This window comes from Rhamphochromis longiceps, linkage group LG23 (genome assembly GCF_057381845.1).
Source record: "Rhamphochromis longiceps isolate RC_006_pf linkage group LG23, R_longiceps_female_GT1.1, whole genome shotgun sequence".
NCBI lineage: Eukaryota > Metazoa > Chordata > Actinopteri > Cichliformes > Cichlidae > Rhamphochromis > Rhamphochromis longiceps.
In genome coordinates this window covers 25,171,510-25,197,607 of record NC_140578.1, presented here as the reverse complement: position 1 = coordinate 25,197,607, position 26,098 = coordinate 25,171,510, and the positions used below count along the sequence as shown (strand labels likewise).

General features: G+C 38.4%; 2 protein-coding genes and 1 long non-coding RNA gene across 3 annotated transcripts; 2 read left to right on the top strand and 1 right to left on the bottom strand.

Moving 5' to 3' along the window:
* Window positions 1-2,027: 2,027 nt before the first annotated feature.
* LOC146642045 (uncharacterized) lies at window positions 2,028-4,525 on the top strand. Its single transcript, XM_085398517.1, has 4 exons — window positions 2,028-2,120; window positions 2,540-2,605; window positions 2,800-3,190; window positions 4,272-4,525. Exons 3-4 carry the CDS (start codon window positions 2,881-2,883, stop codon window positions 4,322-4,324), a joined length of 363 nt encoding a protein of 120 aa, XP_085254643.1. The 5' UTR covers window positions 2,028-2,120; window positions 2,540-2,605; window positions 2,800-2,880; the 3' UTR covers window positions 4,325-4,525.
* A 2,673-nt stretch (window positions 4,526-7,198) lies between these two features.
* LOC146642044 (uncharacterized) lies at window positions 7,199-9,001 on the bottom strand. Its single transcript, XR_014909670.1, has 3 exons — window positions 8,877-9,001; window positions 8,621-8,679; window positions 7,199-8,514 (listed from the first exon to the last, which is right to left on the bottom strand). It is a non-coding gene; the product is annotated as an uncharacterized LOC146642044 (long non-coding RNA).
* Window positions 9,002-10,545: 1,544 nt separating this feature from the next.
* On the top strand, window positions 10,546-13,920 carry LOC146642043 (growth/differentiation factor 8-like). The gene is made up of 3 exons (XM_085397483.1): window positions 10,546-10,887; window positions 11,735-12,102; window positions 12,367-13,920. Exons 1-3 carry the CDS (start codon window positions 10,548-10,550, stop codon window positions 12,745-12,747), a joined length of 1,089 nt encoding a protein of 362 aa, XP_085253609.1. The 5' UTR covers window positions 10,546-10,547; the 3' UTR covers window positions 12,748-13,920.
* The last annotated feature ends 12,178 nt before the right edge of the window (window positions 13,921-26,098 follow it).

The following is a 26,098-nucleotide window of genomic DNA, read 5'->3' as shown; positions in this document are numbered from 1 at the left end:
AGTTGAATGAACTGAGTGTGGTCAGACAGGTATGATTTGAACCAAGCTAGTGGAGTATGAGAGAGGCCGATAGAGGTTATTATTGGTTAGGTGTAAGTGAACTTCTGAAGCAACTATTTTTTTCAAGAATTTTTGAGAGAAATGGTATATTGGAGATAGGATGAAAGTTATTAAGGTTATTGAGATCTAGACCTCTTTGTTTTTCAGAATTGGGGTAATTGCAGCAACTTTGAAGGAAGTAGGAACAGTTTAAGTGGTGAATGAAGAGTGGATAATTTCAGATATGAGAGGAAGAAGAGAGGGTAGACAGGCAGATGAGATCAGCGATATCAGTGACAGAGGGAAGTTGGAAGGCAGAGAGGCAATGTAATGGAGGTGGGATTACAGAGGAGGGGCTACAATGAACCATCGGGAACCAGGTCTTGGTGTATCTTATGAATTTTTTCAGTGAAGAATAGCATTAGAGAGTCGCAGAAGTTAGACGAGTGGAGATGAGCAGGTAGAAAATCTGGTGGTAGCTGTCAGATAAATATATCGGATTAAGAGAGCAACTGCTAAAAGGGTCATTACAAAGCGGCAAACAGATATTTGAAGCTGCTGATGCCTCTGTGGCCCGCAAACGTCAAGGTATAGAATCCTCCAGAGACTTGCAGTCATGCATAAACCTTCTGTTCAGCCACCCTTAACCAATGCTCACAAGCAGACAAGCTGACAGTAGGCCCAGAACTACATGAACTACAGTCTTGTTAACTGATGAGTGGCGTGCAACCCTGGATGGTCCATATGGATGGAGTGGTAGATGGTTGGTGGATGACCACCATGTCCCAACAAGGCTGTGAGGTCAGCAAGAAGGTGGTGATGTTTTCGGCCGGAATCACGGGGAGAGAGCTGATCGGCCCCTTTAAGGTCCCTGAAGGTGTGAAAATGACCTCTGCAAACTATGTGGCCACTTTCTTCCATGGTACAAAAATAAGAACTGTGCTTTCCACAACAAAATCATCTTCGTGCATGACAATGCACCATCTCAGGCTGAAGAAATACCTCTGCATCATTGGCTGCTATCAGCATAAAATTATAGAAACTCATGGTGTGGCCACCATCCTCCCCTGACCTAAATCCTATTAAGAATCTTTGGAGCATCCTCGAGCAAAAGATCTATGAGATTGGGAGGTATCCACATCCAAAAAGCAGCTCTGTGAGGCTATTGTGACATCCTGCAGATATTCAAGCAGAAACTCTCCAAAAACTCACAAGTTCCATGGATGCAAGAATTGTGAAACTGCTATCAAATAAGGGCTCCTATGTTAATATGTTTTTCATTGAAATAGCTTTTGATTTCAGTAAATATGATCACCTAATGCTGCAAATTCAACAAATGACCATTTTCAGTTCATTACAACCTATAATATATTTTGGAACTCTGTGTGTAATAATTTGGAACAGTGCATTTTAAGTTTTTTATTTTTGAAAAATAAATTTTTTTTGAAAATAAAATACTGTTTTCATTGGCAGGGTTGTTCAGTAACATTCGAATATCATCAACTATAATGGTTGATGACTTGAAAATTATGCTGACTGTCACTTGCATCAACTGTTTAGGACAATCAGAGGAAAATATCATTTGCATAATAATTTGGAATGCAGTGTACTGGGGTCAAACTGAGCCAATTCCACTATGCCTCGAGTGCAGGGAAAATTATCAATATGCTTTATGTGACACTTTTGTTTGGTGGTGTGCCGTGTGACTTTTCTAATGTGAAATATGTGCCGTGGCTCCAAAAGGTTGAGAAACACTGACTAACGGGGACAAAATGCCCCCATGAATTTGAAGGCATTTTGAGGGTCAAAATGTTTTGGTGTCGAGGGTTAGGGTTAGGCCTTCATTTTTGATGGTTAGGGTAAGTAGCTAGGGAAAGCATTATGATTGAACTAAGATATAAACTTTGTTAAGCAGGATAACTGAAATTTGTGAAATGAAAGACAACGCCTCTCTCTTTACCTGTTGCCTTACTGACGCAAGAAAAAAAAGAAATGCAGCCAAACCAGCCCGTGCCCATAAACCTCAGAGCATCTGTTGGACACTCACAGAAAGTACAGTTGGTGTCTGCCCTTCACATCAAGTAAGTACACTCATTTATCTTCTTTAGTTATGAGTTTGATATTTAAGGGAAAGTACTGGAAGTTTTGCAGAGCTAGAGATCCAAGCTAAACTTGTCTTGCAGAAGGAGCAAGAGACTTAGTTTTAATTAGACTAACATTCAGCACCTGCTGGAAGTAGTTTTGAACACAGCAGTGAGCTAAATGCAGCCGTTTGTCATAATTCATCCTCAGGTTTATACTTTTTCTTTGACTGCTAAACTTAAAATAAATACAACATGAACGATCATATGATTGAAACAACAAAATCTCTCTTTGGTTACTACAAAGATCGACACTGTTCAGAAATAACATGCTGCAAAACCCATAATTACACAGCTATTCAGCCAAACTGGTTTAACTGAGAAGTGAACGGGCCCCCGCCCTGCTTTCTTTCATTCAGCACCATAATAAGTGGGTCATCCGTCACAAACCCTGACACTGACAAGCATGTTCAGCAGCAATACAGGTAAGACACGCAGCTTATCTCCCATTTCCTGATCCTGTGCAGTTGGGCACAAATTAAAAGCCTCACCTTTCCAGGTGAATGCAGTAAACGTTTAAAAAGATCAAATCTGCTGGCTTGTTTTGTGCAAAAAAACAAACTATGTTGACATAGTTGAATTTTTAATTTTTAAAACTTATTTTCTGATGTTCGCACAGACAACCACCCCTCAGGATACAACCTGGGCCCACAGGCGGGCGACCAGGGGTCTCACGGGGGCCAGAAGCCTAAAGGAGACCATGGAAAAGAGGGGCGCCACGGTGGAGATGGTCGCCATGGAGGGGATGATCGCCATGGAGATGATCACCATAGAGATGAGCCCCGTGGAGGTGACTACCGTAAAGATGACAACCGTGGAGGTGATCGCCACGGCAATGATCATGATGGCAGTCAGAGGAGACGCAGCCCCGATCGCCAGAGGGACCGTGAACATGGGCACAAACAAAGGCATCGTCATGGGAGCGGAAGCCCTGGCCGTGGTCATGGTCACGGTCGTGGTCGCGGGCGTGGGTATGGCCATGGGCCTCCAAAATAATGCAGTGAATCCAGGTGAGACACAAGTACAACAGGAACCTGAACCAGTGATTTGTGGATGAATTAGTCGTACTACTGCTGAATGACATACAGTAAATTATCATAATTCCTCTTGCTGAAAAGTCGTTTTGTAAAGTCGTTTTATTTGACAGATAATTACATAAAAAGCCACCAACAGTCAAAACCTGGTCCACCTACAATCGCCTCAACATCTGTCTTTTAAAGCAGCTTTGCTCCTAATTTTAAACCTCAGCAAAATCCAAATGTATGAGCTAAATTATTATGAAGCGTGAAACTATCCGTAGACACTGTAAACATGTTTATTTCTGCTGTAAAGTTGGACATTTTAACATGGGAGTGTATGGGGATTGACTCATGTTTGAAGCCAGCCTCAAGTAGCCATTAGAGGAACTGAAGCTTTGGTGCTTTAGCATTGGATTAAATTTTTAAGTCCAAGTGTTTCCTGCTTGTTTATTTCATTCAGTTTAGGGTGCACAGGGCAAAATACCTTCTAGAAGCAATTCTGAAATTTATTTTAAAGGATTATCTAAACTAACGTTAATTTAACCAAGTCTTAAAACCTTTTTTCTCCCCAAAAGTTACACTTCTACCACAATCTTCCCCCAACATATTTCCATTCAGGATTCCTTTCGATGCCACGTCCCTTTTATGATTGTCTGGCGCTGCTCAGTATGAAGATAATGTCATATTTCTGTGAGCCAATCAGCATTTAGCACCATTTGGCCCTGACAATAAAACCTGGGCTAACACGTTTTTTGGGAGCTAAACCTTCAACAAATAACTGCAAAACATGCTCTTAAAACTTTGATCTTAAGCTTCATGACACAGGATGAAAAGGATGATCTGAAGCTTTAGTGTGAAAAAAACCTTAACGAGAGATGTTGGCACTTTTTAAAAATGATGTCTCCTTCCATTGAAAAAGTCTGACAAAGAAAGCTCACTCACATGCTCACCAGCTAGTTAATTCATTTTAATGGGAAATAGAGATGTTTGAGAAGCTTCTGGTGAATCCTGTTAAAACTTGTCGTCTTGCTCAAATCACTTAATCTCTGCTGTCTTTTTTTGTGTCTCTCAGGCAGCAGAGCCAGCCACCAGCAGAGGCCCCTCCTTTTGAAGAGCGTTAAGTGAAAGCACGTTGCTCTGTCCTGACACTGAGCTCACTGCTACAGTAGTTTCAGCATTTTATTTTTTCACTGAAGACGTTTTGTTTTTTCTTAATCCTGCAGCCTTTGAAATCCAGCCAAACAAGCTGAGTGGACGGCTCCATAGTTTAGGCAATAGTTTAGGCGATCTTCACATTTGGGTGAAATAAAAATGATCAAACTGAAATGGCTCTCATGTTTGCTTTTTTAATGGCTTCTCAACATTTTTTTTAAAGTGCAACATTCTAGCCAGGATCTTTGCAACTTTCTTATAATAGTAAAGTTTACTGAACAACTTTGTACAAAAAGGGAAAAACAAGAGAGAGCCGTGCTCAGTATTTTCATGAATCCATGGTGGATCTTTTCAGGTTTACAGACATGTATGTTGCTTCTCTAACTGTGCAGCCAGACAGCAGTTCATGCTTCTTTGGAATATACTTATATCTACGATAAAATTAACCTGGATTACTTCATATATGCCAAAGGTCTGCAAAAGTTTGCAAATTCAAGTCAAAACAGTAAATCAGTCAAAAAAAAAAATGTTTAAAAACATTACCTTAATAGCTTAATAAAATGCAATATTATAAAACAAAAACTAAAAAAAAACTAAAAGAAAAAAAATATAAAAATGAAATTAAACAAACAAGCAAAATATTAATTTACACTGAGAGAAAATTAAAAAAAAAATCAATACAATAATAATAATGATGATGATGATGATGATGATGATGATGATAATAATAATAATAATAATAATAATAATAATAATAATAATAATAATAATAATAATAATATATTAAAATAAAGTTAGAAATAAAATAATTTAGTATAATAAATTAATACATTTACATTAAGTAAAAAAATAGAATAAAAATTATGCTGTATAGACTACAATAAAATATAAAACAAGTCATAAATAGAATAACGAATAACTACTACAATTTTTTTAAAAAGTTGCTGGATTTTTTTTTTTTTATTGAATAAAATGTACAATAGTCAATCAATGAGCTCTAGTGACCTTAATCCAAAACAAAATAAAATTTAAATAAAATAAAAAACTAAAAAGCTTTAAAAGCCACATGGAAGAAAATGACAAGACCCAGTTGATACTCTGGGGTAAGTAAAGAACAACAAAGAAAAACCTGTGAAGCAAACTCAAAAATTTTAAAAAAGCATCTTTTCATGAATGTGCTCCAGAGTTCATATTTCCCTGGATGAGGTCTCTCAGGCACAAACGATCAGGTCTGTCACTCCACCTCTGGGTGGAGCTGCAGGGTCAGTTAAGGTTGCCGTGTGGATTTGGTTTGGCTCCGCCCACCAAACTGACGCAGGTGAGGTGGCAGAGCGTGACAAAGTAAACAGAGATAATCACGTGTGGAAATGAGAGTGTAACTATTTGTACTCTTATTTGTACAACTCAAACATTAAACATATTAAATACTGAAATATTTAAAACATCCTCCTTTAAATCCACGCTCTAAGTGCAGACGTGTTTCTCTCTGTGTATGTTCACAGCCCAGGCTGCTGATATGAAACATGAAGTCAACGTGTGCTCAGCTCTCACTGGGCTTTCATGTCCACAGAAACTCTAAGAAGGTCGAGCTGGTGAACGCTCATATTTGTAGGTCAAAGGTCAACAATTTCAGTTCTTATGAAAGAAAACAAGAAAGAGGCGGATTTCTCAACTTTTAAAACTTTGATGCTTTACTGACGGTGTGCTCGCTAACATGCAGATACAGACTGCACATGTAGCTCTGATAGCTCTTTTATACATTACAGCTAACAACACACTCCTGATCCTGGCCTCGAAGTCATCATTAATACCAGCCCAGCCTCTGGAGCTGTCCCAGCACACTGTGACCTCAGCCTTTATTTACAGGGTCCAGATAATTCAAATCCAGTCTGCTCAACTACTGCTCATTTCTAAAGTTTTAAAGCAAAATATAAAGAACTGGAGGGTTGCTCAGGACTTGTGCACAGCACTGGATATGAGATTCAGGAGAATCGATAAAAGGGTTTCTCTAAATACAGGCATATTTGACAGTAGCAAGCTGGTTGATAACACGGTGGTAAATACGCTCCTGTCACAACTTTTTCAGTGTTTTTTTTTTTCTTGCTAGCATGAAATTATTCAAGAATAAAAATGTGTATTCAGTGATTTACGGTTTTGTTTACAAATCTTAGTAGATTTCTTGTACCGAGGTAGGATTTTGATGTACTTTTTTTAGTTTTAGTTTCTGTGTCATGTTCCTTCTGGTGCTATTCAATTATATACTGAAGGCAAACATTAGCACACATTACAGCACTGTGCTACACCTACTTTAAAGCTTTTAACAAATATTTGAAGATTTTCATTTGACATTTTAGAAAACCAAACATTAAAGTGTTTTATTATACATTAGAGCAGTAAATTATAAAGTCATTTATAATGAATGAATAAAATGTGCTGTTCTACTTCACTCTTATTATATTCTGATGGTTATGTGCTGTTTCTGCAATATTATGATATTTGCCTCTCAATGTAGGTTTACTAAATTAAAAAGAAATAATATTTTAATGTTCTTGGAGGCTCTTTAATGGAAATGATATTTTTAACACTATTATTGTTGTTGTTATCTGTGAATATTTAAAGTGTTTTACAAAATGTTTTTCTTTTTAATTATTAATTATTAAGATGTCAAATTACAGTTATTTAAATGCATTCCCGAACAGAAAAATATAATAGTATTAAAATGTGAATTTGGTTTAACAAGTTTTAAGTTTTAAACAATATAATTTGAGAGATTTTTAAAAAAACAATTGTGTTTCCTGTTTTTATAACAGGCGGTTTTATAAATTACTTAAGTGGTGTTAGTAAATTTAAGTTTTCAGTGTATTCGTGCACCGCAGAGCCTGAAATCATGCCTATTGTTAGTTCAATTTTAAAATCCTGTATTTATTTCCTGTTGAATCCTTTGATTTCACATGACCTGCTTTTGGTTCCTGGTTTCCCCTGTGCCACCGTGTTTCTGAGTCTTGACATTGAAGCTGCTGTTTGTTGTCAAAACACATGTAAGAGATATGACAGGAGCCAGGATAAAGATGTCTCGAGGTGAGTTTAGTGTCAAAGTACAAACATTTAGTTCACCTGATGTTGAAATAAGGTAAAATAAGGTGTAATTAAAAATGAAAGAAAGAAAAAATAGTTCTGCTGTTATCCCACAAATTGAATTCTACAAAATTTAAAAGAAAAAAAAGGAAAACAGAAAATTTATGACCAAATAAACAGCATAAAAAAATTTCCAGATCCGTTACTCAAGATGAGTTGAGCAATGAATAATATGTCTTTATTGTACTGAGAAACAACATTAATTATGTCACATTCACTTTATATATATATTTTTAAGTCTGTTTACCTTTTATCACCACCAAAGTGCATTTACATTCAGACACAGGTAATGTGTTGATAAATGCATTTATTTCTTTTCTTTTGCCTTTTATGATGAAAGCCTGAATGACGCTCTGCCTTGTTCGTGCATATTTTTTCTTTTAAACCCGGGATGGCTCTAATGAGAATGCATGAAGTAAAATGTACCTGGAACTAGATTTTAGTGGTCATAATCTAATTGTCCTTTATACTCTTTAAACTATAACTTTAAAGGTTTCAGAAGTGGTGTTTTTGTTTTGCAGTACAAAGTTTTGTGGACACATGTTGTAATGTCTTAAAATAATCCACACCTCAGATTTTTGCTGTGGACAGAAACTAATATCTGAACTTCACCTGTTTCATGCAGCCTGGGTGGATGTCCAGGCAGATTTCAAGTAAAGAAATGTTTTGGTTCATTAACATAATCGGCGTCACTGTCAATGAAAGGGAGCTCGTCGTATCGGATCGCTGCCTCCCAGCAGAGATGCAGAGCCTGAGCGACAATGTCCTCCGACATCCTCTGAGCAAAGTCCAGCAGAGCTCTACTGGCTGGAGGGGGATCCTGGAAGCTGACGTCAGCTGAGCCTGCAATACCTTCAGAGTCGCTTGCATGCTTCAGAAACCCCTCAGCCTCATCGGTGACGGCCTCATCCGGTTTGTCAGAACGGGCTCCAAACCAGCATCTTGACCTGTTACATCCCATTTCACAGAGACGCTGATGGAGCTGTTGAATCTTCAGCAGCACGAGTTTCTACTGGTGACCTTCATGTCTGCAGAAACAGTCAGCAGAACAAAGACATGTTGGTTTTAAACACTTCCAGGAGATGTTTGACCCAACAAGAGCTGTTTATCCTTTCTGTAGAAAGATATCATCACCTTCCGACCTCTCTTTATCCGACAACAGCAACACCAGAGACACCGGGCTCTACGAAACACTGGAGAAAACAAGCCTTTTTAAAAGGTGAGAAATTTCATACACAGTCACATATAAAGTTTCTGTCAGACTTTGGACTAAATAAGGCATTTTAAGGCATTATAAATACACACATGGGTGGCAAATCAAAATGAGAGCCTTCTACAACACACAGTGATATTACAAAATGTGAAAATTTAATTATTTTTTTCAAGTTACCCTCTGTCCTGTGCTGCAGTTCCTCTCCAACCTCCAGAGCTGCTGATAACCAGGCTGCTGAACCAGTTTCCACCTGCTGCTGGTTTGTGGGAGGAGCGAATCGCTGGACACCACCCAAAACAAACTGTTTACCCCCTGAAAGCCCTTAAAGTGCACCTATTCTGCTCATTACCAGTGCCATGCTTTTATTTTTGGACTCATAGTAGCTTTGCATGAGTCAGCTGGTGAATGAATTCAGAATAATCCTTCTTTATCTTACACTGGGCCTTGGTTCAGCTCCTCGGGCCATCCTCTGTCTGAAACAAGCTGTTTCAGCTCCTCGCCCTTTAAACCAACTTTCTTAGCAGAGTGTGTGAGCAGCAGATGGAGCTTCTGTGCCTGAGATGACCATATTAGGAATAACTATGACATCATACAGGCCAGAGAGTAGAAAAAACAGCATGAAACTGAGCATTTAGATTTGGATCTGTCACTGCCAGCTCGTTACTTTGGTGAATTGGTGTGTTTCATCCTAAATCATGACTTTTTAACACCTTAAAGGGACTGTTATTTTCTGGGTGGCTGATGCTGCCACTGCCAGTGCATCAATGGCAATGACGTTACAGGACACTTGGCTTCGATGCAGATGCAGGAGTTACCTGACAAAACAGGATTAGGATGTGAGTGCACCGGCTCTGGCTCTGTGTGAAACCTTCTGTTTGTGAGGGGCAGCCAATCAGAAGAAAGTCAGCTGCAGGCCAAAAACACAAAGAAAAACTAATGGGGCAGACCCTGCAGGCTTAAAGGGAGAGGAGCTACAAAGCTGATTTGACACAGAGGATGAACTGAGGGGCAACACTGGGGCCCAATGCAAGAAAAAGAAGGATTATTTTGAACTGTGATTCATGCAAAGCTACTTTAGGAGAGTCCAAGAATAGAAACGTGTAGCTAGAAATGAGCAGGATAGATTCTCTTTAAAATAAAAACAACAACATAGTGTTATATCATTCCGTATGTGTCATCTAATAAACAACAAGCGCAAACTAAACTGTAGATTTAGCTTTCCAGTTAACACTTACAGCTGAGAGTGATTTTTAAGCCTCAGCAAACAGGAAGCAACAACTTCGAGTAAAATGTAAATATGGATCATGAGCAGGTGATGGTGCCTTCAGAGTCCTGCAGAGTGGGAGTTTGTGCAGCTCAGAATGTAGACACAGAGTCAGCGGCGCCATCTGGTGGCAAAACAAAATAAAATACAAACAATAGGTCTTGGAGAGGAAAATGCAATGCGCACCTGTCAATTCACTTTTTAAAACTCCCTCTGTGTTGATGTTACCAAAAGAAAAGAAAGAAAAAGCTTATTCTAAGAGATCCAGCTAGCTGACTTAGCTGTGTGCATGACTGAAACGTTTAGAGATGTTTATATCTCTGTGTTTAGGCTATGTCACACTGTAGTGTGGCATTGCTTCATTTGTCCCGCTTTGCATTTTTAAACCTTGTTATAAACACACTTCAATCAAACGTATTTGATTATTTCACATCTGAAAAGTTGTCCTACCTCTTTAAATGTCACTTCTAAAAAAAAAAAAAAAAAAAAAAAAAAAAAAAAAAAAAAAAAGCAGCCAATCATAAAGTCCTGGGGGGACAGGCTCACATCAGACGGCGTCACTGCGCTCACTTCTTCTCTCCAGCATGCTCCTCTCGCTCTGCCTGAGCGTTTCTGTTATCTTCTTTTCCTCTTCGGGTTTTGCCATGGAGATGAACCAGACCTCCAAGTTGCTGGGGGAGAGCGGAGAGCAGTGTTCAGCCTGCGACTTCCGGGAGCACAGCAAGCAGATGAGGCTCCACAGCATCAAGTCGCAAATCCTCAGCATCCTGCGGCTGGAGCAGGCGCCCAACATCAGCCGCGATATGATCCGCCAGCTGATCCCCAAAGCGCCTCCTCTGACACAGCTGCTGGACCAGTATGATCCGCGGGTGGAGGACGAAGACCACGCAACCACGGAGACCATCATCACAATGGCAACAACGCGTAACTAAACAAACCACTGAGGGGTTTATACCTAAAATAAACAAATAAATACATGAATAAATAAATAAATAGTTTTGCACTTTTTTGTGCGTAAATCCTGTGCGTAAAGAGGCGCAGTAAAATAGGATACTGCTGAGGCGCAAACGACCAAACAGACCTGAGCTACGACTTTAAGGCCGTAAATGTTTATATGATATGATGTTTATATTTATATTAGCCATAAAATCTTAATGGCAGGTGACCAACAATTATCTTTAACGAGGATTTGTATTTGGTATTACTGGTGTTGAGCGTTTGAGGGAGCCTCCCAGCCTTCACATGCTCAATTGGGGTGGTTAGCACCAGATTTCTGTCGTTTTAATCTGGAGAATTTTAATCTTAGATTAACTAGTTGATGAATTTAGAAGTTATGGTGACGCAAAATACCATTATTGAAGGACAAATGAAACATTTAAGGAGTTATCATACTAATACCACTCATATCTTAAATCACCATTAAATTCTAGCTACAGAATTTCTCCAAATCTGTTCATTTAGTTTTCCAAAAAGGAGACAAAACAGACAATTGACTGACAGCATTAACTGGAATAACATCGTTCAAATGATCAGGGGCACCTCCAGAATTTTTTCATAGGGGTGGCCACATGGGGGGCCACTAAAAATACTGTAGTGGCACAGCAAAAACAGAATTTCCAGTTTTAATAAATATTTTTTAATAATTATAATAATATCCTTTCATGAATGTCTGCATGCATGACAACCAAAAGTTTATGTGAAAATGTTTCTAATGCAACAGCATAACATTTTTTTTTTTTTTGTTTGTTTTTATATGACTCACTTCTTCCAGACAATCCAATCGCCCAGGACGAATTGTCCTGTTGTCTGTTCAGCCTCAGTCCAAAGATTCAGCCCAAAAACATCCTGAGCGCTCAGCTGTGGGTTCACCTGCGGCCTGCTGACGTGGTTACCACCGTCTTCCTGCAGGTCTCCCGCCTCAAACCTGGCAAGGAGGGAAACAGCACCCGCGTCCGGGTTCGCTCCCTGAAAATTGACACTGACGCTGGTGCTGGCTCCTGGCAGAGCATCGACATCAAGTCTCTGCTGCAGGCTTGGCTGCGTCAACCAGAAACCAACTATGGCATAGAAATCAACGCCTACGACTCCAAAGGAGAAGATCTGGCCGTTACTTCAGCAGAGCCTGGAGAGGAAGGACTGGTGAGTCTATTTCCTCTATGACTCTATAAGTATTGGTTTGCAGTAGCCGTTATTTTTATGCATTACACTTAAGCAATGGTTAATTATTGGCTAAATTTCAAGTAAGCTCAGTACCTATGATAATTTTTATAATGAAACAAAATTATTACTTAATAAAGTGAGGCACCAAAAACTATGTGGTCAGGTTTAGGCACTATAAACTATAAACCTTCCAGGCTGTCTTATGCATTACTGTTTAATTTTCCATTTACAACTCCTTCCTAGCAACCCTTCATCGAGGTCAAGATCCTCGACAACCTCAAGAGATCCCGTCGTGACTCGGGCCTCAACTGTGATGAAGAGTCTGTGGAGACACGCTGCTGTAGATACCCACTCACCGTTGACTTTGAGGAGTTTGGGTGGGACTGGATTATCGCGCCCAAACGCTACCGAGCAAACTACTGCTCAGGGGAGTGTGAGTTCCTGCACCTGCAGCAGTACCCACATGCACACCTGGTGAACAAGGCTAACCCACGGGGTACAGCTGGGCCCTGCTGCACACCCACCAAGATGTCACCCATTAACATGCTCTATTTCAACCGCAAGGAGCAGATCATCTATGGAAAGATCCACTCCATGGTGGTTGACCACTGTAGCTGCTCTTGAGGATATCACGCATCCGTGAGGGTGAAACGTCTAACAGAAATGATGCAAAGATTTCAAATATTGCACTTTTTTTTTTCAGTTTGATTTAGTAGTTTAAGAAAAGCAGCCAATAAACAGGTTCCAAAGATGCTAAAAAACATCCAAAACAATGAAATAAGTCATTTCAGTTATTCAGTTTTGGTCTTTGTGTTCTAATCCAAACAAAAATTGACCAAACAGGATGCAAACACACATCAAAAACAAACCAACAGCGAGCCCAGAAATACTCAAAAGTCGCACAAATTTATTCATATAATGATTGCTTACTTTTTATATATGTAACTGCTGTGCTATAAACCTGTAAAAACAATTTAACACAGCATTTAAGCATTTTAAGCATTTAACACACTCAGTAGATACAGAGTAAGAAGCTCATTCATTTTATGTCCGAATGTAAAATGAAGCAATGCAACCAAATTTTAAAAAAAAATGTATTTCAACAGAAAGACAATTTCAAATGTGCAAAAAGAGCATTTAGAGAAAAATCTAAATATATTAAATGCTAAATATATCTAATATCTCATATATATATAAAACGCATTTAGGCAGGATTCAAAAGGTAAAAGTTAGTAAAAGTATAGTATTACAAGTAACTCTTTTAGCACAGTTTTTGGTCTCCTCTGGGAAAATGTCTGTATTTTTAGCTGCTAAATGCTGCACTATGTTCTCTAACTGTGTGTGTGTGTGTGTGTCTGCTGTTAGCTTTATAGAGCTTTTTTTAAACTGCTCCATGAGGAGTGCTAATCAAATAGTGAATTTTAAACCATAACAGTTTTTACACAACCTTTACAAATAGTCATTGACTATATTGTTATACAAGACTTATTGAATATAAGCTTTTGCTTTTAGTATAATCTTTAAGGCTTTTGAGATAATCACTGTTAATATATTCACTTTTTCAGAAAATAACAGAAGATGCAGTCTTACACACATATATCTTTTTTTAATATATCTTTTTTTATTGGTGTGTTTACCCACTTTCAGGCCTTTTCGCACATTCAAGTGTGAGGCAATGTTTGAACATGAATATCTCAAAATATTAACAATAAAAGCCTAAAATATTCGCTGGTATTTCTTACCATCAGAACAATTCAGGTAAATTGGGACAGAGTTATTAAAAAACGTCTGAGTATCGGCTGGCTAAAATGAAAAAAATGTCCCATATTTGAATGCACGCTATTAAAAAACTTTACATTGCAAAAGAAAACTAGTGACACTTTTTGAATGATATATAGTTATATTTTACAATAATGAAAAGTAAAATGTAAAATATTCTTTAACATTAAAATGTTAGTCACAAAAATGGAAAAAAAAATCTTGTTTTTAAAAATTTGAATACCATCTGGAAGCTCCAGAATTTTTGATGTATTCAAACTTTGATCTGGACTAGCTGCTGATATTTTTTTGTTTTTAGGGTACAACGTGTCATATTTGCTGGATTCAACAGGGAATTTGAATGAAAAAAAAAAAGTAAATATCTAAAGGTAAGTAATTGCCATATAAAGATGAAATTTCACAGCAGTCATTTCATATGTCCAAACGTTGGGCCATTAGTTTATTATGCAATTTGAAGATGATCAAAATTAGTCATTTTTTAATGAATCTGTCCCAAATTAAAGATCCTGATTCATTTTCATGGTAAATGTGAAGCTGAAATTTAACAGCAATCACAAACTCAAAGTCAAACCTTGGACCATAAAAGTTTTATTTAAAAGATGGTTGAGCAGATGAAGGACCCCTGTGTAACTCCCTGATGAAGGCATCTTTGCTGAAATTAGTTTTGTAGGTTAAAACTAATTTCATCATGTTTAATTGCTATTTACAGAGTGCTTTGCAGAGCTTGGATTTGTAAGTAGTTTAACTGTCTGAAGCCACAGAGTTTGGCTCTTCGATTACTTACATACTAACTGCATTAATTCAAACTTGGCCATGTTTTATATGAACATTCACCATTGAAATGGGATAAATATAGCAGGAAATAAGAAAAAGCAGAATAGGCCACCTTTGAAGAAAAACATGGCTTATCCAGCTGTTGCTTTTCAGTTACAGTATTGTGCACGATCAGAAATCTGTATTATTGTTAATGTTACTTTCGTATCTCCAGTGTTTGTTAAATGTTCTGTATGCATATAAAAATGCATTTTTAACTTAATCAGCACTTTGTACTTTGGTGGACTCACTATGGGGGTCTAAATACAGTAATATCAGATAATCATATGTGCAAATGTCTGGAATTTTCTGCCATCCTAACTCAACTTTCACACAAAAAATGACTTTCAGACTGAGTAGATGGACCCCTGCTGCTTCCTGTCCTATTTTATGAAATCGTGTCCTGATATGAGCCTTGACCAAAGCAAACCCTGCAGGGCATCTTCCATGTGCGCCTTTATTTTGAAAAACATGAACTGAATGACTCTGATCTGGCACTTTGTCCCTCTCCCTGTTCCAGCACTCATTTTAGAGGAAAAGAGTTGCTCTTTTTTTCCCTTTTCTTTTTCTTTTTTTTTGAGGACGTTGTTGCAGGTGTTATTCAGTGTTGGAATTTTATTTTGCTGTTGTATTTTTGTCGTGGTGGATTGTGTGCAGAGACTTTGTCACGTGTTAACTGGAGGCAGGAGAAAAAGCTATTGTGGGGTAATTTGAAGTGAAGAGTTGTCATAAATGAATTTAGTCTCTTTATTCTGAGTCTAAAAGTTGAATGTAACCACTGCCTCATAAAGTACTGTCACATTTTGGTACATAATTTGTTTGCCGTGTTCTCTTCGTTGAGCTTTGTGACTTCAGTATTTATTTGTTATCAACAGAATTAGCTTTGAGAAGTCCCAGCGTACTGACACATATTAAAGTGCAGTACTGTGCAAAAGTCTTGTGATACTCCTAATTTCCTTATATGGTATTAGGAAAAAGGGAAATATATAATTTCTTCAGGAATAGGAAAGTAGTCTGCAGGAATAGTTCTTCATGCTTCCTGAACAACATTCAAAGCTCTTCTTTCTGCCTTTCGTTGTTATACTAGGATCTAGGAAATCTAGGATCTGTTTGGGATCTGTGTCAGGTCTTTGCTGGATTATGTTCCTTTTACTTAGGGACATGAATATACATTGCTAGGCTTGATACTTCTGCTTTTGTCCTCCCCTTGTCCAGTTTCCTCAACTTTTTAGAGATACGCTGCACACCATCCTGAGATATGTTAAGTTTTCTGCTAACAGTAGTTTATTATAAGCAGCCTGTCAGAAAAACACATAATTGTTTTTGGGGTTTTTTTTTTTTTACCAATTTCTTTATTTGAATCTATGAAAAATGCTAACAATAACACAGGTTGACAGAAATAAATGACATTTTCATACCAACAAGGTGATTCCTAAACTAGCAAAAGATACAGTTTAAATCAATTCTTTGTTGTCTGTTCATCCTTAAGTTAGGTGCCTTTTTATGCTTGAATGATTGACAGGACAAAGTCCCCCCCCCCCCCCCCCCCAAAAAAAGACAAAAAAGAAATAAAATATCCTCTCAAAATGTCCAGGTAGAAGGATTGAACTGAAAATGAGTGAAAAAGGAGCCAGTATCAAAAGAAACATTTAGAAAGACCTTCAGAAAGTCTGGAGAACTGTTGCTCAAGACCACTTAAAGGAATTACAACAAAATCTGTCTAATTGGACGTAAAACAGAAAGAAATGAGTATTTTTGCACTTTTGCACAGTGCTGTATACCACTACATCGTTGCAGTGATGTGAACCAACACTGTTGGTCAGGAAAAATAAGAAATTTAAAGGCGTGTTAAGTTCAGGAAGATCCACAAAAGGATCCATAAAAAATGAATCAGCTTTATTGTGTGACAGTTTGTAACGATTGCGGTCTCAAAACACCTTATTATGTAAAATCTGAAAACTAAACCTATAACAGAACACCTGCAGTTTGTCAAACTCAATCTCATCAAGGACCTGACATGTGAAATGCTTTACTGGGATGCTTTTATTCAACAAGAAAATACCACAGGTTGTTGTATAGCATGCTCTTACAAACATTTTGATTCAAAAATTAACAAGCTGCCTATACATTACCATAAAGATCGCAGTCATGCTTCTGAATATGACTGGTCATATGGAGCATTTGATAAAATCAAATACAATTTTCTGAACGACCTCTCGCCAAATGGAAGATCTGACTGAGTGGTTTCCTCTGCTGTGAAGCACCTTGTCTTTGTGACTCCATCACTTTCAGAATTGGCACACAAGAAACATTTACATGCATTTATGCTGTTCAGCAACTTTCTGAAGACTCTGTTCTCCTGTTCTTGTGTCAGATATATACTGTAAGTTTAAAAAAATACTGTAAACATCTAAAGCAAAACTGGGTTGTTATGGCACCTATTTTTAGTCTCCGCCACCTCCTCGGGGAGATTTCTCTGTTTTTAGCTGCCAATCAGACGGTGAGCATTGTTGTTTTTTTAGAGCTTTGATCTGAAAACTGCTTGATGAAAGTTTGGTTGTAATACTTTTTTCAGTTTTGCAGATGAACAGTAAGAGGTGGAATTTATGATGTGAATGACAGTGGTGGAAAATCAGTTGTGCTTATTGCCAGCTCTATGTCCTTTCATTATTGGCTCCTCGGCTCATCCTCTGTCTGAAACAAGCAGTTTTGACTCCTACCCCTGAGTTTATTGTGCCTGAGCTGACCATATTAGGGATATCTCCCCCCCCCTCTATGACATCACACAGAGCCAGTGTAGAAAAAACTCAGGAGCCTTTCAAGCAGTCTGAATCCTGGATTTTGGCTCAGAGCGAGGACTTGTACATCCCCTGACCTCGTGTTTTGTTTTGTTTTTTACTTTGCCCATGTTTAGTCTTAACATGCATTTAAACAGTTTATATAAGCAGAATAACTTTCAGCCTCCTTCCATGGAGGACAAATCTGGAGAAAGTCACTGACTGGTCCAATAGTGTGTAAATAATCAGGAAAGTTTGGCGCCGTCAGCCATAATTCAAGCATGAGAACAGAAAGCGTGACTTAGCAGGGAGGTTTCAGCTCAATTTGAAGCCGCGTGCAGATGTCCTGACTGTTGTTGTGCTTCACGGGGGTTTCTGACCCAAACGTCTTTGTCCCGCTGTTGGAGCAGAGCATCCACGGGTGACACATATCCACGTGGGTGACTGTGCAGTGAACTGAAGTAAACTCATCACACTTATTTAGTGTGTGAATGTGTGTGTGAATGGGTGGATGACTGGATATGTAAAGCGCTTTGGGGTCCTTAGGGACTAGTAAGGCGCTATATAAATACAGGCCATTTACTTATTTAGTCTCTTGTTAAAATTGCATAGGCAGGTGGCAGGTGCACTTAACAAACAAAGATGTTTTTTTTCCCCCTGCAAAAAGCGTGCTAACGTACAGCTCTGAGTTTCCTACTTTGAGGTCTAAACATCAGGCTGTGTTGCTGCATTTGAGGACCAGAAATGTGTGAAACTCTACCTGCTAGTTTTTGCGTAGTCTTGCTGATGAAGAGAGACACGCTGAGCTTTTCTTTCTGCCACACTTGGTCTGTAAATATGGGTTAATTTGTCACCTTTATTGTAAATTATATCCAAAATGGAATACAACCTTGAAAGAGTATAATAAAATAGAGTATCTTGAATAATGTAGAGTATTGTTATTAATCACAGATATTTTTTTTCCCAAAATCATAAGTATAAAATTATGGAATCATCTTTTTAAAACAAGTTGTCACAAACCTAAATATGCAAAATAGTCTGCAGTTAAAACTCTCAATGAGCTGTTGCACCTGGCTGATCGAAAGGAAGGATGGAGCTAATAAGAGAGTAATCACTTAAATATTTACTTCATGACTAAGGTTTAAGAACAGAAAAGGAAACTTGCAGATTTAAAGTAAAAAGAAAAAAAATAAAGAAAATCAAATATTTGTGGTGCATTTATGTTCAGTCAGACGGGTCAGTAAACGCCAGTAAATGTCAGTAAATGAAAGGTTCATTGGAGAATTAAGTTTACAGCAGCAAGTGAAGGCATCAAACGGTGAGACGCCGCCGCTAGGGGGCGTAGTGACATCATAAGACAGGTGTAAGAAGACCGAGGGAGAGATGATTGCGAGTCTCTGAGGAGGGTTGAAGTTTTCTGAACAGCGGTTCGAGTTTCTTCAGGTTAAAAGAAAAGACTGGAGAAAGAGCGACACCATCACCTGCTGGAGGCTGTGGAGAGAAGGTTCGTTTACAGTAAGTCAAAGGTGTCGAAATTATATAAATCATAAAATAAGGGTTAAATTTTCAACTCTCTTCAACTTTAGCTCATTTTAATTTCTCATACAGTCATAATTGATTTTTATCTGCCGTAATATGGTTAGTGGTGTTTTCACATCTATACAGTGGTAAAATATGCAATATTTTGTATATCTAAAACATATTTAAAAACATAAAAAACATAAGGCTGATTGGGGCAGTTTATCTGACATGTATGTTAGCATTTGTAACACTGAAGATGCTGCCTGTCAATTTAAGGTTGGGGTGTGGCAACCTGGCCACAACAAGCTTTGGTTATGTGTTGTTTTTGTTTTATCACTGATTTAGGCTCTGGGTAAACATTTCTAAGACACTTTAGTGTTAAAGGTTTAAAAACCATCACTGAGCGGGGTTTTCAAACTGTTTGGAAACTGCTGGATGAAAACAGCCTTTTTAAAAAAGAAAACAACTAGATGCTTTAATGGTATTAACCCCCCCCCCCCAGTAATACATCACATTCACTCTCTTTAAAAGGTTTTCAGTGTAAATCATTAGCAATGACAATTTTATGACTTTATCATAAAACTATAGACTGTATGTAAAAGATGGTAATTATAATGTTAATGTTTACTTACTGCCATGTTGGAGCCAAAAGTCACCAAATGTCAACAAGTGGGTGATGTGCTAAGTTATCAGCTAATGCTAGCTTGGTTAGCAAATTGCGCCGATAAACTGTACAGCTATAACACATAGACCCATTTACCTGCTAATCAGTTTCAGACATTCTCAAACTTCACAAATAAAATCCATATTATTTGTCAAATAACTTCATTAAAATGCAACAAAGACACAAACAGAGTCCAGCGATCCTATTCAGTGGCTAGATGTAGCCTAGCAGACAGCTAACAGCTATTTAATTATTGCCGTTTGGCTCTGTAAACAGGAGCACCTCCAGAACATTTTCATTGGGGTGGCCATATGGGGGCCAATAAAATACAGGGGAGCGGTGACGGGAAATTGTGAGGGACATATAAAGTGACACAATACGAATGACAAAAATTGTTTATGCAAAAATAAATAACAAGTTAAGGTTTCAACTCATTGTACGGTGTCTTCCTCTCACTTATCCTCACCTTTATCAAAATTATTACCAACATAGGACATTCTTGCCCAGAGGGGGCCAACAAACTTTGTGGGGGTGGCCCGTGCCCCCTCGGCCCCCCTTGGTGGTGCCCCTGTCATTAAATGCTCCGTCTTTCCTTAGAGTGAGCTGGTATTGATGGAGCTCACTGAACCAGAGGCGTCATGCATGCTGTGGACTACAGAGATGACCTGAAGCTCTCAGCAGGGGAGATGAAGTGGTGGAGAGAGGTGGACAAATGGAGAGGGACAGTAAAGGAGAAGAACGTAGAGGAAGAGGAGGACACAGAGCTGGTGGAGGTGCTGCTCCAAGGCAGAGCTCCGTGGGGCTTCACACTGAGGGGAGGCACTGAACACAGAGAACCCCTGATCATCACAAAGGTAACACGCAGAACTTTGTGCTTTTTGTACAGTGATTTAAAAGAACATGTAATCATTTTTTTTACTCATTAACCTTATTTACCTGTGAAGGGCAGATTCAGTTGCCTGTCTCTTGGTGTTAAAGAACTGCCATCAGGATTTATTTAAACTAAGTAGTGTCCATTTTGAGCCAGAAAGGCATGGACTGATCGTGTATGTGTTTGTCAGATACATTTTTAGGGAGGAGAGTATTTAAATGAATAATAAAAACACAACATAAAGTTAATTTATTGCAAATTGCACTGTAATAAATGCAGTAAAATGTCTTTTTTTGTGCGTGATTACAATAGTTATTGCTAGGAGTGTTTATTCAAATGGAACAACAAACGTCGATGGTGTTACCAGAAAGATTTGGGAGGACTGGCACTACAGATAATTGTTACACTGGGTTTAAGTGTTTCAGGTTTTTAACTATGTTTCTGCCTCCAAGCACATCTCCATATCCTTTCTCAGCAGTGCATACACACAGAGCTCTGCAACATCACAACTGGTAGTAGATCGGTTACATATCATATTACTATAGTTTTTAAAATACAGCTGTTGATGGGAGTCAGACACATCTGAAGTTTTTTTAATTAATGTCTGAAATGTTTAACCAGATGTTCAAATGTGTGGTTTGAACAATACATTCCCAATATACTAGCTAGTAAAACTAATTATTCTTATTTTATGAATGTGCAGTGCCCAAATAGGAAATGAATGGCTAAGCTGTATGTTGCATTTACCCTCTTGAGTGGAGTGATGTGTTATCAAGGAGTGTGTGGACATTTAGCGTCACCCATTGTAGCTGCATTTAAAATATGATTTGATTAAGAAAAGAATCGAAATAACAGTTTCGAATGCATAATTTGTACATCTGTTAAACTTGACTAAATGCTAACTTGTTGGTTTTAAAGATTTTTTTTTTGTTATTCTGTTTAAATAATTAGTAACCTATTCAGCAGAAACATCCATTTTCTCTTCAGTATTTCATAGTTTGCAGTATTTACAGTAATAAACACCTGCAAGCCTCACAGGGCATGCAGAAAACACATGCATGTGACGCAGTAAGAGTGTTTTCTGATGGTCAATAATGCTTACATTCTTCAGTACATCTTCTAAATGATTTCTGGTATATTTGGAGTCAAAATTAGTTTTTTAAACCTCTTGTCTGCCACACTTAGTAACTCTGGCCCTTAATTTTTAAGAAATACTTTTGTATGTTGGCTGTAGATATTCAACGCATTGGAGAATATGTCAAACTCTTGTGTCAGAGCACATTTGCAGTTTCCTTGCACTGTAACGGGTAATATTTGAGATTTGGAATGGGAAGGATGGACTGATGAACAGGGATCCCCTCGATCTGTTTCATTTCAGTTAGATGTCTGGTGCAGAATTTAAACCCTGTCTGTGCCTGAATCATTGGACTTTAATTAGAGCCGCTGAAAGCAGTGTGAGATGTTACACCTGAGGTTGAAATGTGCCCTCAGCGGTTGCAGAGTAACTTAACTTCAAATTAATTGGAAATTTAGGGTCATATTCCTGAGAGCATTGAAGCTTTTGTCTGCCTGCTGATCAGTGGGGCAGCAGCAGCCTTTTCCATCTGCTGCTGCATGAAGAGGTACATCTCAGGGTACCTCAGATTACAGGTGGCTCAGGGTTTTAATATTAATCAGAGGACTCGGGTTGCAGCCAACACAGGTTCTCCTGGATAATGAAACAGTTTACTGAGTGAACCATCCACCTGAAAGATAAAAGAAAATAGGAAAATATAAGTTGGTGTGATGCCTCGTGTTTCTGGGATTTTTTTTGCTGGTTCTATCAGGTGGTTTAATCATGCATGTCTTTCTATTGTTGCCTATGAAATAAAATCAAATTCAAATTCAAATTTTATTTGTCACGTACAGTCATACACAGTACGATATGTAGTGAAATGCTTGGACAACTGCTCGTGACCTAAAGAAAACAAAAAAAGGAAAGGCTATGAATAAGATAGGAAATAAATATGAAAAATTAAAAAGGGTAAATTTAACTAGGAAGGAATAAAATATAAATTAAGGTTAAAAATGAAATAACTGTACAACACAAATTAGAATGAAGGGTAAATTTAACTGGGAAGAATAAGATAAAATATATAAATTAAAGTTGAAAATAAAATAACTGTACAACAAAATACACAATACACAATATAGAACTATATAAGAATGTATGAATGTATAATAATAAGTCTGTACTATAATGGTAAACTTTATCCAGGGGATGGTGCCAAAGGTGCAGCAATGTTCAACCAAACCATAGATGTGTGTAAAAGATGGACGTTGTTCGTTGTAATGGAGAAAGTGAAGGTGGAGCAGTCGTCAGATACACAGATGTTCTTTTTAGACAAAGTTTGAGCTCAGTTTGTCACACTCTCTGTTTAGACAGCTTTGTGTGTCAGGTTTTGTGTTGATGCTCTGATTGGTGTATTCCTGCAGGATTTTCTTTTAACCTTAACATACTGAAGATAACATGTTGAAAATTTCAGCGCTGAGGTGTAGAGACTGGTCAGTGTATTGGCCACTGAGCCAACATGTATTGGCTGAGTGATTGTTGAGTGGTTGCTGACTGTTGCCAAGTGAAATTGGTAACATAGAGAGTTGTTTGGTTTGGTTGCTAGCAGGTTGCCACTGCCACCCAGCGTTTACATAGTTTGAAAATTGAATAAGTTTAACACAGACCAAAAACAGAGATTGTTCACTTTCAGAGTAAAGGTAGTCTGTTGCAACCAATACATGACAAAAGGTGCAACTTTTATTTTGAAGGCAAACAGTTTCCAGTCTGGTTTATACATTTCACAATTTTACTACCACTGAGTCAGCGTCTTCCATGGAAGCTACAGCTGACTGAAGCGACCTACCAGCAACCAAAGAGGTATATTTAGTTGTGACTAGTTTCACCCAAGTGACTGCAACCTTTGCCAAATGTAATAATGGTGAAAACTAAAAGAGATTTTCTTGCTTACCAAGTGATGCATTTAGTGATATTGTGATTCTGTGGAGCCCTAAAAACACACACAAGTTTGAGTCACAGAGTGGCCTGTTATGCAGTAACTTCCATGTGTGTTACCCTCGTGTTGCCCAGGTGGAGGATGGCAGCGTGGCTGCGGCGGTCCGTCTTCAGGCCGGCGATGAGATTGTGAGTGTGAACTCAGTTCCCCTTAGTGGCTCTCGGCAGGAGGCCATATGCCTGGTGAAGAGCTCCCACAAGACCCTGACCTTGGTGGTCCGAAGGTACCGTTACAGCAAAAATGGCAGCTACTTCTTTATATTTTTATATATATATATATATTTTATATTTTTTTATGGAACAAAAGAGGAACTTTCTTAGGGTTTGGGGGGTTTTATACCAGTTTTTGCTATGTTTGACTGCTTTCTTGGCTCATGTGTAGCTTGTTGGGGCTGAGCATCAGCCAGCCGGTCAGCAGGAGTTCAGCAGGAGGTCAGAGGTCAAAACCACAGTGCCGGAGTCTGACGGTATATATCAGAAAGAAAATGCAGACACAAGTAATATGTGGTTCAGAAGCACAAGTTGTCCCCTGAAAATGCTAAAGCCCTGCAGTGTTTCTTCTACAAACACGAGCTTGTGGGATGGAGAGGAAGGTCGGCTGCAGCCTGACAGTCTCTTACGTGTGCCTCTCGCTGTTTGTTTGCTCCCGAGGCTTAAACAAAAGCTGGTATTGTGGAGGCAGCAGGGCTCCGGCCAGTGCTGTTATTCCAGAGCACAGATAACCACTTGTAAATTACACCGAGAGGACCACCAAACACCCCTCCCTCCAAACTTCTGTCAAGCCAGCTCAACTGGGAGATGGTAAGAGACCAGTTTAACCTGCAGGTCAGCAGCTCATCAGATTTCTAACTTTTGAAAAGTCTGTAAATGTTGCTAACAGTAAAATGCAGACATGTCAGAAATGAAAATTGTCTGAATGAAAAATCCAATGATCCAAAAGCAACACTAAAAGAGTGAATCAGCGTAACAGGCTTCCAAACAATAACACAAACTCAAACATAACAAGAACTCATGCTCAAGATGCTGAAATTATAAATCAAAAACTCGACCTAACAATAAAGAAAAATGTTAATTATTATTATTAACCTTTATTTAACCAGGAAGATCCCATTGAGATTAAAAACCTCTTCAAGGGACACCTGGCCAAGATAGGCAGCAGCAAGTGTCTCACAGTTACAGAAATTACCCAATTAAACACAGGCAACATCTAATTGAAACAGTTGCATGTTATGGACTTGTCCTCAAGGATTCGTAGTTTAGATTTAAAAGCACATAATGAAATGAATTCAGTCATTTTCCATTCGTTCTGCAATTTGTTCCAAGCCGAGGGTGCTAAATGAACAAAAGCTCTTTTACCAAATTCAGTTCGGGCAAATGGAACAGAAAGCAACAAGTAACCATGCAGACGAAGATAAATAGAAGAGGACCTAATACAGAGTCCTGTGGCACTCCGTTGTGCACTGTAACAAAGTCAGAACATAGACCATCAGATTTTATGCACTGATACCTATTATTGAGGTAGTTTGAGAACCATGCCACTGCTCTGTCAGAGAGTCCCGACTGGAAGACTCTAAATACAACGATCAACAGTGTCAAATGCTTTTGACAAATCAATAAAAACTGATGCACAGTGTTGTTTCTTATCAAGTACAATAGTAATATAATTTACCACTCTCATTGCAGCTGTGATAGTAATGTGATTTTTCCTAAAGCCTGATTGATATTCAGATAAAATGGCATTGGTGTGTAAAAACTCCTTTAACTGCTCACACACAAGAGCTTCAAGAACGTTGTCCAGCACAGATAGATTAGATATTGGTCTGTAATTAGTTAACACTGCTGAGTCGACCCCTTTTAATAGAGGAGCAACAAAAGCTGATTTCCATACTGAGGGAATTTCATTCATATCCAGTGTGAGGTTGAAAAGTGTTGTGAGAGGCTCTGCCACAAGAGGAAGAGTGAAGCAAAGCAGAATAATAATATAATAAATGATCATATCAGCATAAATATATCAGCACAGACAAAGTCCAGAGGTCCAGCTCAGCAAGTCTTATTAGTGACGACTGCTTGTCACAGCTGTCAATCAAACCAGTCATGCCAACTTAAAGCCTCAACAAAATCCCCCCAAATTTGTTTTTTTAAAAATGATCTACATGATGTACAGTTTGTATGAAGGTGGAAAATATCCATAAAGACGAGGAATGCTTGTTGTACCAGGTTGTAAACATGTTTATTTCTGCTGTAAAGTTGGACTTTTTAACATGGGAGTCTATAGGGACTGGTTCACTTTGGGGACAGCCTCTAGTGGACATCAGAGGAACTGCAGGTTTTCACCCTGGTGGTTGCTGCTTAATTTTTTGATGAGCATCTAAACTGTAATAAAGATGTGATATGCCTGTAGATATAAAAATGAGGACTCATAAGAAGAGCTTTGTACAGTTTTGAGTAAAAGTATTTGCACCTTCTTGATTTCTTAGTTTTTCCATATTTGTCACATTTGCATG

Excerpts from the sequence above, each read along its gene's own strand:
- LOC146642045 (XM_085398517.1), top strand. The coding sequence starts at position 2,881 with ATGGAAAAGAGGGGCGCCACGGTGGAGATGGTCGCCATGGAGGGGATG. Across the intron at positions 3,191-4,271 it reads AAATAATGCAGTGAATCCAG|GCAGCAGAGCCAGCCACCAG; the intron begins GTGAGACACAAG and ends TGTGTCTCTCAG.
- LOC146642043 (XM_085397483.1), top strand. The coding sequence starts at position 10,548 with ATGCTCCTCTCGCTCTGCCTGAGCGTTTCTGTTATCTTCTTTTCCTCT. Across the intron at positions 10,888-11,734 it reads CATCACAATGGCAACAACGC|ACAATCCAATCGCCCAGGAC; the intron begins GTAACTAAACAA and ends CACTTCTTCCAG. Across the intron at positions 12,103-12,366 it reads AGCCTGGAGAGGAAGGACTG|CAACCCTTCATCGAGGTCAA; the intron begins GTGAGTCTATTT and ends ACTCCTTCCTAG.